Source organism: Podarcis gaigeae (genome assembly GCF_964106915.1).
Source record: "Podarcis gaigeae genome assembly, chromosome: 10".
Taxonomy (NCBI): Eukaryota; Metazoa; Chordata; class Lepidosauria; order Squamata; family Lacertidae; genus Podarcis; species Podarcis gaigeae.
The window spans coordinates 11,798,669-11,812,310 of NC_139686.1; the positions used below are offsets into that span (position 1 = coordinate 11,798,669).

The 13,642-nt window shown below is 45.6% G+C and overlaps 2 protein-coding genes across 2 annotated transcripts in view; both read right to left on the bottom strand.

Annotated features, from left to right (window-relative positions):
• The window catches only part of GYS2 (glycogen synthase 2), a 147,635-nt gene that overhangs the window by 11,879 nt on the left and 122,114 nt on the right, over positions 1-13,642 (bottom strand). The window lies entirely within an intron of this gene.
• The window catches only part of IRAG2 (inositol 1,4,5-triphosphate receptor associated 2), a gene marked incomplete at its 5' end in the record, with an annotated part of 60,686 nt that overhangs the window by 3,567 nt on the left and 43,477 nt on the right, over positions 1-13,642 (bottom strand). Inside the window, 7 exons of the mRNA XM_083699668.1 lie at positions 1,384-1,485; positions 4,458-4,519; positions 4,611-4,679; positions 8,478-8,515; positions 9,340-9,487; positions 12,241-12,372; positions 12,756-12,896. Coding sequence (XP_083555794.1) covers positions 1,384-1,485; positions 4,458-4,519; positions 4,611-4,679; positions 8,478-8,515; positions 9,340-9,487; positions 12,241-12,372; positions 12,756-12,896 — 692 coding nt within the window. The remainder of the gene's footprint in view (positions 1-1,383; positions 1,486-4,457; positions 4,520-4,610; positions 4,680-8,477; positions 8,516-9,339; positions 9,488-12,240; positions 12,373-12,755; positions 12,897-13,642) is intronic.

Genomic DNA, 13,642 nt, shown 5'->3' on the forward strand with positions numbered 1-13,642 from the left:
GCGGGGACTCCCTGAGCAGCAGTTGGAAATCAGGACCAGCTTCCCCACCAGAGCGCAGTGGGGGGGGAGGAGTCCCAGGCATCGGGACCAGTGTTCTCACCACCAGAGAGAGGAGATGAGTCAGGATTGACCACGCCTCCATCGGAGAGCGGGGAAACGGTCAAGAGGAAAGTCACAGGCTGGGCGCGCGTGCCAAGTTCAAATGTACAGGCGAGCGGCACAGCAGGTAGCCCGGATAGGGAGCCAGGTCCTAAAGCCCGCCGGAAGGAAGGGCAAGACTCAGGGGGGTCAGCGTCAGAAGAGTCCAGGAAGGAGGAAACGCCAGGGGGCAGAAGGACCCAGAGGAGGAAGGAACAGCGCAGGAGGTGGAGCCGGGCTAGGATCTTAAACTGGTGCGGAAGGGATAGTGACTCAGAGGGGACTTCGCCGATCTAGAGTCAAGACGTAGGGCTGCACGCTCTGGGGTTTGAAATGGAAACTAAACTTCAATAAAGACTTTTGTACATTACATCAACCGGGCGTTGGTCCTCTGTGAGCTGGGACCCAGAGGCAGCTCTGACAGTGAATATAAAGCAGGCTTTCTTAATGGACTAAAATACGCTGGCTTGGAAGGGAGCAAGACAAAAAAAGGGGCCACTATAGAGAAGGACCAGTATCTCAGGTACTTGCAATCACCTTCTCTGGACATGTGTAACTTTTGGAAAGAAGCTTATGGGGAGACGCTACTCCTTCAAAATATTTCCATTGGATGATCTCTTGATATAAGGAACTCGCAGAAACTTTCATCTCTCACACACAAATGTGCTATATAAACTATAGCTTAAACCAAGGTTATCCAACTCTGAATGGACCAATCTGTCCATTTCCATTTCTCTTTTTTAAGTTTCAGAACTCCACATCAGTTTGCAACAAATTTTTTCATTCATCGGTGAATTTCTTCTAATAGACACAACTTTGCATTTAATTTCTCTTATTAGACTCTGCAAACCAATTTCCCCCTAACGCAGTGCATTTTGTATGTTATCTTCACTAACATATGCATTTCTACTCACGCTTTTCCCATATAGATTTTTGTGCCCATTACATGGCTCGGAAACAACATTGCACAATTTGGAGAAGTGCAAATTTCGAATTAGGCAGGTTTGCCTTTAAATGTGAACTGAATCAAATTCTCTTCCCCCAGACTTAGCAGTGACCTCCAGGTGTTCTAGACTACAACTCCCAGATACACAGGTGCTTTCTAGGTAGGGAGTTAGGAGGAAAACAATTACCACCATTCATCAGAAAGCAATACCCTGGCGGGGGGGGGGGGGAGACATATGAGGTACAATTTTGACATTGGCTTCTAGGGCCAGACAATGTGCAAGAAGCATAGAAACTTACTTGGGCTCAGTGTGCTCTTCCTCCGACTCAGCCCAGGAAGGCGAACTTACGTACCTCTGCAACAAAGGGCGCTTCTCACCTTGCTTTGCTCCCATTAAGCCCCTGTTGGAAGAAGAGGTTGGATCTGGTTACTTTGCCCTTGCAGAGCAGACGCTGCCAGATTTATGCATAAGCTAAACAAGCTATAGGTTAGGGCCCCACTCTCTTGGGGCCCCCCCCCAAAATAAAGGAAAAACAAACCTGGTTGTACATTTCAAAAATATAAGATAAAAAACAAATAGAATAAAACCCACATACAGCAACCGTGTTTTGTTTTGTGTTGTGTTGTGTAGGCTCCTATGATGGAAGTCATGGGCCCCGCCTGCTAGCCTGCTCCCCAAAATATCACTGGTTTGCTCATTTCTATATACAGTGGTACCTATATACAGTGGGTTAAGTACTTAATTTGTTCCGGAGGTCTGTTCTTAACCTGAAACTGTTCTTAACCTGAAGCACCACTTTAGCTAATGGGGCCTCCTGCTGCCGCCGCGCTGCCGGAGCACGATTTCTGTTCTCATCCTGAAGCAAAGTTCTTAACCCGAGGTACTATTTCTGGGTTAGCAAAGTCCATAACCTGAAGCATCTGTAACGTGAGGTACCACTGTACAGTGGTTCCTTGGTTCTCAAACTTAATCCGTTCCGGAAGTCCGTTCCAAAACCAAAGTGTACCAAAACCAAGGCCGGCTTTCCCATAGAAAGCAATGCAAAATGGATTAATCCATTCTAGAGTTTTAAAAACAACCCCTAAAACAGCAATTTAACATGAATTTTACTATCTAATGAGACCATTGATCCATAAAATGAAAGCAATAATCATATAAAAAAATCATTTTAAGTTAGAGCTTAATAATTATTTCACTATTACTATACCTCTTCTTTATTGTATTTCACTATTAATATACTTCTTAACTGTATTTCAAACAATTACTTTGATAAAATACATATTTTGTTATGTGCAAATAGATACCTACTAGGTCCATAAATGACCATATAGCATATGTTCAACGCAAAAAACGGGCAATTTGTTGTTGACCAAGGACAGCTGGACATAGAAAGGGCCCCACTGCCTTCAGTAGCTTAGGGCCTCATCAAACCTAAATCCGACCCTGGGAGCAGATCATTGCCATATATGCAGAATACCTTCGGCAGCGGTGAAAGGAAGGTCCAGACACCTCCCTAATGCAGAACATTATGGATTTATCACACAAAAGCTAAACTACGTGTTGTGGGGCAGTTAATCACAAGTAAGGTTGGACATATCATTCAAGCTTCTCTCATCTTTCTGCAACAATTTGTGTGTTTTTTTATTTTAAAAAAATCGACAAAAATTCACAAGCATTTTAGCATTATTTTCTCCTACAACATACAATTTTGTATCTGGGTTTGACTAATATGCACCAGCCATTTCCCCCCAACACAATGCATTTCGGTATGTTATTTTTTTACAAATGCATGGGCTTGTACGCACATTTCCCTCAAACTGTTCTTCCAAAGAAGTTTGCCTGGAGCTGTTATTATATATCTTTAGATGCCAGGCAAAAACATGCCACATTAAATAATCTATGGCCTGCGAAAATGTAGCTATTACGATGACTATTTTATGATTAGGCTGCCTGTCAGTATACTTTTTACTATGCTTTTATCACTGATGTTCCGTAATGTGCTTTTAATGCTGCACACTGCCCTGGGATCTTTTGATAAAGGGCGGTATGTACATTGAACAAATAATGCTAAATAATAATAATAGTTTTCTTAGCACAGAAGAGAGGACGCAGGTGGCGCTGTGGGTTAAAGCCTCAGCGCCTAGGACTTGCCAATCGAAAGGTCAGCGGTTCGAATCCCTGCAGCGGGGTGCGCTCCCGCTGCTCGGTCCCAGCGCCTGCCAACCTAGCAGTTCAAAAGCACCTCCGGGTGCAAGTAGATAAATAGGGACCGCTTACCAGCGGGAAGGTAAACGGCGTTTCCGTGTGCGGCTCTGGCTCGCCAGATGCAGCTTTGTCACGCTGGCCACGTGACCCGGAAGTGTCTCCGGACAGCGCTGGCCCCTGGCCTCTTGAGTGAGATGGGCGCACAACCCCAGAGTCTGTCAAGACTGGCCCGTACGGGCAGGGGTACCTTTACCTTTACCTTTACCTTAGCACAGAAGAGAGAGGAGCAAATGTGTTTCTTCCTGACATTCCAAATCATTGTATTCAAACCTGCTCAAAAGGCCAGTATGAAGGCATTTCAATAGGTGGTGTCCAAGTTCAGATACATTTCACTAGGCTAGGGTCCCAGAAGCATGTTTCACAATATAGCTCCTGCCTGTATTGGGAACTGAAGTACTGTATTTTCTGGCGTATAAGACTACTTTTCAACCCAGGGAAATCTTCTCAAAAGTCAGGGGTCGTCTTGTACACCGGCTACAGCAGCAGCTCCTGCAGCAACTCCCCACCAAAGGACAAAACGACAGCAAATTTAATTAGAGGACATCAAGCTCTCTAAATGAAGCAGGAATACGCTTGAAAATTGGCTCCAGAAGCCCCCCCCCAATCACCAGCAACAGAACGACCCTACTTTCCTGGTAGTAGACCACTAGCAAATTCCACAAGAGCGGCTCAACAAAAGCAGTAAAAAATCCCCCCCAAATGCTTCAGCAGGTCCGACAAAAGCAATAACCGAGCGAAGTTCAGCGACGTCCTAGCGATTGAGGAAGCGAGCCAAAGAGGAAGCCATCTGGCTTGCTCCTCCATTTAAACGGACCCGGCCAGGCCAGGCCCACCCCCCCGGGCCACTGGGAAGTGGAGCAGATTTCCGAGCCGAACTGGAGACTGGTTTTTAAAATTTTTATTTGGTGTGCGTTGGAAGAGGGGTAGTCTTATACGACGTGTATATCCCAAACTCTGTATTTTAACTGGAAAAGTTGGGGGTCATCATACACCCAGTCGTCTTATACGCCGGAAAATACGGCACTTGAATTCCAAACATTTTAAAGGTATTAGTGAACACACACAGTGCATATCCATCTCTTTCAACCACACAAACTCCTTTCTTACCAACTAGGGCGCCTGTTGAATTTGTCACTTTTGTCACTTCCATCCGTTTCATTTAACTGGGCCTTTGGAGAAAAAAGGAGAGGAGAGTTCAGCATGTATGTATCCGATACATCAATGGTAATAAACTATCGGTACTGGAAAATGCCTACATACCAGCGGCAAAACAGCATTTCCAGTATTCCTAGGCAAGGTTGCAATGCTAACTCGGCGTAGGGATGAAGGCTACATAAAATAAGAGACACTGTTTGTTGGGTTCTGCCTTCAAGAGCTTACAAGCCCTGTGGTTTTCTATGCAAAAGGAACACTCACATGAACCAAGTACAACTTAGCAATATATAAGAATAGATGCCATTGTTATTCTTATTTCAATATGTCCTTCTGCAACTCTTCAGCTGTGTAAGAATACCCGGTCTCACAAATGTGTACAAGTTAGTACAGGCTGGTCCAATGCAACATTTGACAGGCCCCCCCCTCGCCGCAGCCCTCCCACTGGCTTCCCAAAGCTGGTTAAACGAGGTGCTGGGCTTTGGAAAGGGGGTAATTGACAGGGTCCTAGAGCAGGCATAGGCAAACTCAGCCATCCAAATGTTTTGGGACTACAACTCTCATGATCCCTAGCTAACAGGACCAGTGGTCAGGGATGGTGGGAATTGTAGTCCCAAAACATCCAGAGGGCCAAGTTTGCCTATGCTTGTCCTAGAGTAACCCCGCCTCCTTCCCCAAACCTAGGTTAATGCTTTCCGAGCTTTGGGAAGGAGGTGGGAGGGTGCTAGGATCTTCTTCCCAAAATCCAGCACCTCACTTAGTTGGTTTTGGGAATGTAGTGCAAGAGCTGCAGGGTGTGTGTGTGTGTGTGTGAAATTTTGGCCCTGCTCCTTCTTCCCCTTTCCCGCGCAACATGGCAGTGTGCAGCTCACAGCTTCCATGCTGAAGCATTATTGCAGCCCACTTGCTATGAAAAATTGGGGCTTTTAATCTTTTGTTGGAAGCCGCCCGGAGTGGCTGGGGAGGCCCAGCCAGATGGGCAGGGTATAAATAATAAATTATTATTATTATTACACTCATACCTTGAGTTGAATGTGCTTTGGGTTTAATGCGTTCGAGTTGCACTTCCGGGTTTCGCCACTTGCGCATGCACAGACGCTCAAAATGACGCCACGTGCATGTGTGGAAACAGCGAAACGCGACTCGCGCACGCACAGACATGCCATCGCATCTTGCATTCCATTCAGGATGTGAACGGGGCTCCAGAACAGATCCAGTTCGCATCCCAAGGTACCACTGTATTACTTTTCATTGAGCAAATATCTCTCCTTGGAAGTCCACTTGGGACCCAAGCTGATAAGGTGCCTCAAGGAATAGATGATTCCATTGATGTTAGTTTCTCATATATATATTTTCAAATCTTCATTGCGGCTCTTCACATTTTCCATGTCAGTTTGCAATTTTGTTTTACAGCCTTTGCAAAAACCCACCAACCTTTTAGTGCACAATCTGCCCTCCTCATACATTTTTCTCCTAAACATACACATTTTTGAGAGCAAGCGCCCCTAACAAAACACATTTTTTGTACACGTGTGGTTGGAGAATGGCATTGCAAAATTTGGAGGCGTGAGCGTGTCAAAGCACTGCTGCATTTCAGTTCTCATATTTTTTCAGAAAAATGCAAATCGGGCATTTTCATGCAAACCAAACCGAGCACCAGCCGCATCTGTAGATGCAAACCAAACCAAATTTCTTCCCTGTCCCTAGATGTTAATCGCATGTCAGCTCCCTTTTCTGAAATGAGTAGCACTTGACCACAGACACATAATTTCACATCCCCTGCCTCTCCCCGATAGAAGCCATTGATGTGGGTTGGAGATAGGGACATTCAGAGTGCCATGATGTTATGACACAGATAAAATATTACCAGGTTGCCTTTTGAAGCAGCACCAGATGTGCGGCTAATTGGGGCTTACCTTGGAGAGTGCAAGAAGAATAAAAACCAAGTGGCAAGGAATAACAGGTCATGTGAACGAAACTTCAAAAGGAAGAGCATGGCTGTGCAAACTATTGCCAGTTGAAGAAGCAACTCCTCCATCCAATTCCTTAAAAAGGCTACTCAGCAAGAACACCAAAATGTTGCCCGATTGTAAATTCCAATTGTCTTTTGGAAGGGAGGGACTTCTTTTCAAGATTCTTTGCTGTATTACATTTCAGGTCATTTAGAGGCATAAGCATACCATGAGAAAAACCAAGCCTGAATTTCTGCAGTTCAGGCAGCCAACTGTTTTTGAGATTTGTAATCGCAGGGATTTTCCAAGTTCCCAAAAGTTCACTCAGAGGGGTTTTTTTAAGGGCATCTTCCTCCTTGTGAGTTCCTTCAACTAGGGAATTAGGTGGCAGAATATGGAGAAGCAGAACAGAGGGAAAGGCAAAGAGCGAGCAAAGCGCAGCAGCAGGTCATGTTCAGAATCAGCTCCAATTTGAGCATTTATGTCTAATGTCCCTGCTAGGTTTACTTGAAAGTGTGTTAATGTTGGTTTCTTATTTTCCCAGGCTAAGTTCAGTTCACACTGTTTTTGCATACATTTGTGGAGTAAATAATTTTTTAAAAAATCATGTGAATATCCATGTGCATTTTCATGCCTGTCTCTGACACACCTCTTTTTGTATCCAACACATGCATTTTTGCAAGCAGTTTTCCCTTAACAGAAGGCTTTCTTTGTGCAATTTTCACTAATGTTACACATTCTGCTATCTGCACTCTTTGGCTGGAGAACGACACAAAATTTTAAAGGAGGAAGTGCAAATTTGGCGAGTCCGCATCAAAATGTGAGCCAGACGAATTTCTTCCTCATCCCCCCTTGAAAGTACTTAAAGGTACTCATTAAACTTTCAACACAGGATGCACCGCCAACAAACTTGAAAATCTGTATTTTCAGGGTTGCGGCCACTGTTTGCACAACTCTTGAGTTCCACTTGAACCATCAGCACTAGAAAAACAAACTCCTATCAGTAACTTGCATTTTAACTCCAGACCAGCATGTTGTATTCTTCTACAGAAGCTAATCTCATCAGAACCTATAGCCTACAGTTTGTTTCTTCAACGACTGATGCTGAGAATATTCTACTCTGTATATATCACCTGCATCAGCTCCACATACAAACCAACTCCAATTATTTTGCTTCGGCCAGTGGTGGTAAGGGAGCAAAGTTACCATGCAGAATATTGATTCTCCCTCCCGCTTGAGGCTTAACCAGACATTGCCCACACTTTCAAAATATCACAGCCCTATGAGCTAGAACGTAAAATTTTCTTTATAAAAAGCAAGCAGATTGTCAAAATGCCAACTTCTGCAAAGGATGGCAATTTGGTTGTTTGTGTAGAATAATTAAAAAAGGGAATCTAGTTCAAGAGACATCACACACCCAAATTTGATCAACAGAGAAGGTCGCGAGGTACATCGAAAGAGCTATGAAATTGAGGGCCACCATCTGAGTGACAGACTTGTTCATCTGACGGACCTCCTTTTGCTTGTTCTTTTCTCCCTTTTATCCTTATTTCTATTTTTAATTTTTGTATAGCTGTGGCCTGTTGGCTTTGCTAATAAAGTTTTGATTTGACCCAAATTTGACTTCAGAGCCTTCTTTAAGGAAAACAAGTCAGATTTTTTTTAAAAAATCACATCATTGGAGTGGAGATCAATAGAGTCGAAGATTGCAGCAGGGCACAGCATAGGAAAAAGCAGGTTACAGTGGTACCTCGGGTTAAGTACTTAATTCATTCTGGAGGTCCGTTCTTAACCTGAAACTGTTCTTAACCTGAAGACCACTTTAGCTAATGGAGCCTCCTGCTGCCGCAGCACCGCCAGAGCCCGATTTCTGTTCTTATCCTGAAGCAAAGTTCTTAACCTGAAGCACTATTTCTGGGTTAGCGGAGTCCGTAACCTGAAGCGTATGTAACCCAAGGTACCACTGTATCAGGGGCAAAGTGTGCAGAGAACTAGAAGCTTAGAACTGCAGCAACATTTGTACCTTTAAGGAACCAGAGAGCTTTTTAATCGAAGATTCATCTGCAACAGCAATAAGAGTAGGGGGAGAAAATGAATCTATGGCACAGCTAAAGGTCTGCAGGGCTATCAAGGGCTACTAGCCATAATAACTATGCTCTGCCTTCACATTTTGTTGGCCACTGTGAGAACATGATGCTGGACTAGATGGGCCATTGACCTGATACGGCAAGCTCTTATGGTCTTCTTAAGCCCACACACAGCAGAGAAGGAGAAGAAGAGTTTGGATCTGATATCCCGCTTTATCACTACCTGAAGGAGTCTCAGAGTGGCTAACAATCTCCTTTCCCTTCCTCCCCCACAACAAACACTCTGTGAGGTGAGTGGGGCTGAGAGACTTCAGAGAAGTGTGGCTGGCCCAAGGTCACCCAGCAGCTGCATGTGGAGGAGCAGGGAAGCGAACCCGGGTCCCCAGATTACGAGTCCACCACTCTTAACCACTACACCACACAGGCCAGGGGTAGTTGATGCCTACTGCAACCAGTAGGCTGGGAGACTAACAGCAGGTGGCGCCAGAGCAAATGCCAGGCATAGCAATTGTGTCTCCATCTTCCTCCCTGCTGAATCCTACAAGGGACAACACTGAGATAGGTGAGGAGGAAGCTGCAAGGCAGTAGCAGCCCCAGACTGCTTGACAGGCAGGCAGATTGAAGGTCCATTCATCCTAATGGTTCCAGCCTCCACTAGCTCAGGCCTGCATTCATGCTGCCCTCCCCAGTAAGAGTCCAAGACGCTCAGTGTGCATCAGATGCTCAGCAGTCAGGGAAGCAAGGGAGAAAATGGTGGCAGCTAATGCGAGGCCAAGTCAGGACCTCGCCAGCTGTTACCTCGGTCCCCGAGAGAGCTGAAGGACTTTTCGTTCTGGAGCAGCACCTGCTTCAGCTCCTCCAGCTCCACGTGCTCCCTGGCGTACGTACGCTTCAAGTTCTCCACGTGCTGAATCATCACTTCTACAGCTTTACTGGCCCGGCTCTCCTGAGAAACAGAAAGTTAGGGGGGCATGCGGAGACCAGCCGGAGAATTTGTAGAGCGGTCCTTGCGTGCAAACGCAGAACGAGCCACTGAGGCCGATGGGAAGTGTTGCCCCAAAAACGCATCTAGAAGGACGCTGGGCTAATTTGTTCCAGAGCTGAGCTCGCCTAAAGCGTTGAGGGGAAAAGGAAGAGGACAACCTGGCGAGCCGCAGAATGGCTCCAGTAAACACTGGACTGTACAATCTGATCTGCACACACAGTGGAAGGCAGCGATTTGCTTCTATTAAGATAGGGAGTTGAGGACTTCCGGCTGCTGCAGAGGATAATGGCAGCGTGCTGAGTGTCGTCTGTGACATGGAGCCGGCAGAGAGGCTTGGAGGGCAGCGCTAGAGCTCAGCGCACCCCCAAACCCGCCCCCCACAGGAGTGTGGGAACCCAAGAGTTCCAGCAGAGTGAGAATTCTCGCCCCCCCCCAAGCACCCCTGGCTTCTATTAAGATAGAGAGTTGATTCTTCAGCCTAAGATGCCATGGGGGGAGTCAAAACTAGTATCCTCTGTCTGTAGCGAAGATTTTCTAAAAAGAATATACTTGCTTCTAGTTCAGCCTGCTTTCTGCTGTGCTAGCTTTCTACTTGAACAGGTGGGTGTGCTTTACATAGGAGAATATTAAAAATGCAATTCCCCCTTCCAACTGCAGTCTACAGAGGTTCAGTCCATTCTCTTACTTGATCCTGCTGCAACTGTCGACTAGGCTCAAACAGCTCTGTTCCAATTACGATTAATTACGATTAATTACAATTACGATAATCTTTATTGTCATTGTCCCATACAGAACAACAAAATTGAAAAACCTACATAAAACAATGAAAACCCAACAAGCCTGCTATCTCAGCTATCCCAACCTGGTTAGCCCCCTACAAACTCTGATACCCCATTTTTAAATACAATATACTCCGTACACTGTGTTTAAAACCAAAATTGCATTTGGGTAGAAACTCTTTCTCAGGCGGCTAGTCCTAGTCTTTATAACCCTGTAACTTCTTCCAGTAGGCAGAAGCTGAAAGAGATAATTTCCGGGGTGCGCACTATCCTGCGCTATCTCTGCAGCTTTCTTATGGCACCTGGAAGCATAGATTTGATCCGAGGTGGGAAGCATGCACCCAATTATTCTCTCCAATTATTCCAAGCTGCATTTGCATGGCGTTTTTCACATCAGAGGATGTCTACACCCGAACGAAGAACACAATCTTTTTTACTTTCCCCTCCCCACACCAAGAACTCCTCTTCGTGAAGTTGTCATCTGCAGAGGCGTGACACCTGTCTCTAAAGCAGACTCTCTTCTGAAGTGCAAAGTGAATGCAGCTTAACTTTGCTCGTCAGATTGAAGTTGGTTTGAGAAAAAACTAAATGCATGCAAGCAGCAGTATTTGTCAAGAAACCAGAGGGTTGATATGGCTTGTGGCTAATATGTGAACGCTGCTTCAAAAATTAGCAGTGGGAGCTCGCTGGGTGCGGAGCATGCAGTAATGTAAACATAACCATATACAGTCATACCTCGGGTTAAAGTAGCAATCGGGATAAGTATTTTCGGGTTGTGCGCTGCAGCGACCCAGAAGTAACGGAGTGTGTTACTTCTGAGTTTTGCCACTCGTGCATGCGCAGATGGTCAAAATGACGTCACGCGCATGTGCGAAAGCGGCAAATCGCGACCCACGCACGCACGGACGCGGGTTGTGTTCGTTTCTGGGTGCGAACTGGGCTCCGGAACAGATCCCGTTTGCATCCGGAGGTACCACTGTAGTTATAGTAAACATGATCAGACGGACAATTCCTGAGCAATATTGGTTTTGCCCACGAGATAGGACTGAAGCCTCAAACCCCCATGCACAAACAGGAGTCCTTATGTTAGCTTCAGGTTAGTTTAATCTGGCCTTAGTGACTTTAATCATTATCAGAGACTAGACCCTGCAAGTGTCCCTATTTTTCAGGGACAGCCCTGGATTTACTGAAGCCATGCCAGCTTCTGATTTGATTCCAGAATGTCCCGCTTTTCCTTAGAACATTCCAGAACCTATTTTCCTTGGGGGGAAAAAGCACTGGCGACAGCAAATGAGTAAACCGACAGAGGATGGGACCTTTGCTCTCTGCCCAAGTCCGCACAAGTTGTATGAAGTAGCACAAGGCAAAATAAATCTCCCAGATAAGTTTCAGCCAAGGCGAGGTTTTACTCCAAATCCATTTGTGGATTTTACTTAGAAATCAGGCATTCAACAAAGCTGCCCAGGATCAATGCATAGCTTTTCCTTCCCATGAAAACCACAGCAGTCTTCCTGGCATGTGACCCTCTGCTACGGTGCCCCTCAAGTTTCTCTCCTGCTTCCTTGCCCCAGACGCCGCAACTCCAAAACCGATCTCCCAAATGGACCTTCCACTTCTTCTGTAACGACTGCCCTTCCCTGTCTAACTGTTCCTCCTCAGGTCTTCAAACATCTGCAGATATAGCAAGATCACACCATCCACCCAATAAAGGAATGGCCCAATTTTAAGCTTGCGCCTTCTAACAACAGGGTTGAGGGACCTGTGCCCCACCCTAGACATTGCTGGACTCCAAATCCCATCAGCCCCAGCTAGCTTGGCCAATGGGGAGGGATGACAGGAGTGGGAGTCCAGCAATCTCTGGAGGGACCCAAGTTCCCTAACCCAGCTTTTAAAAGAAAGAGGCAACGTTTACATTTTCTGGAATGGACCACTTACTTGATGAATGGCCCCCAGCATTTCTGCCTTGCTGGCAAGCCTGGTGGCATACTGGTTCAGCAGCTCCAAGCTCTTCTGAAGCTTTTTGACGATCTCCTGTGCCTGGTTATCTTCACTTAGAGAGGACAGAGACTGAACAGGAACAGTGTTCAAAAAGAAAAAGAGGGCATGTAAAAATTGCAGCCATTGTATAAATGAAGATTAAGCAGCAGGGTAGAATGGTCATAGCTCAGGGCATGCAGAAGGTCCCCCGATTCAGGCAGGCTACTCACACACTGTTGCAAATGGCCTTGGAGCAGAGAAACAATGGAGGGAAGTGTGTTGGTGACTTCCTAGGTACTAGCCAATCAGTACCTTTCACTGGTTTTCAAAGCTTGCTTTAGGAGGTGACAAAGCTGCAATGTGGACACTCTCAATTTACCCACCTCACTCTAAAAATGTTATGTCCATCCTCACCCTTTTAAAGCAAAGCCAAGGGAAACAATGAGCAACAGATGCACATAGCCCATCCTTACATCAAGTAGTTTCAAGGCGCTGGCAATCTCCTTCCTCAGGTTTCCCTCTGCTAAATCCCGGGACCTTTCTTCCAGCCTGACTCTCTTCTCCAAAGTGAAGAGGTCACATTTGAATCCCAGAGACAGCCGAAGAAATTCTCCCTGGAGAAGGGGAAAAAAGATACACACAACCCCAATGCAGGCAATGACATAAATCAAGTTTCCTGGTCAAAAGGGATTGCCCATTAATAGCTACCAGCAAGGGGAAATGGAAAGCATAATGCTGGTGGTCAACAAAAGGGATTCAAAGACTCTCTCAAGGCAAATCTAAAAAAAAATATAGTAGTATAAATTCTGACAACTGGGAAACACTGGCCTGCGAGCGTTCCAATTGGAGAACAGCCTTTACCAAAGTTGTCATGGCTTTTGAAGACGCTCCAATGCAGGGCAAAATGGAGAAACATGCTAAGAGGAAGGCATGCTTGGCAAACCCTCACCGTGATCAACTCCTGCTGGGAAACCACTGTCCCCACTGTGGAAGGACATGTGGATTCAGAATTGGCCTCCACAGTCACTTATGGATTCATTGTTAAAACCGTGTTTTTGGAAGACAATATTACTTGGCTACGAGTGATCGCCAAAGAAGAAGATGAGGACCAGTTCTTGCAGATGGAAAGCAAGCAGATAACAACTTCTCTTTAAAAGGAGGAGAAACTGACCAGCAATGAAGGATAAACCTAAAAGTAGAGGCATGCTGTTCACAAGATCAGAAACAACTGTGTGGATTTGGAAGAGACTATACTGTGGACACACATTTTATGCCGACATCAAGATAATATAATAAACCAGTAACAAGATGATCCAATGGACACTACATAGAAGGATGACAAAAGCAATTCACTTGCAGT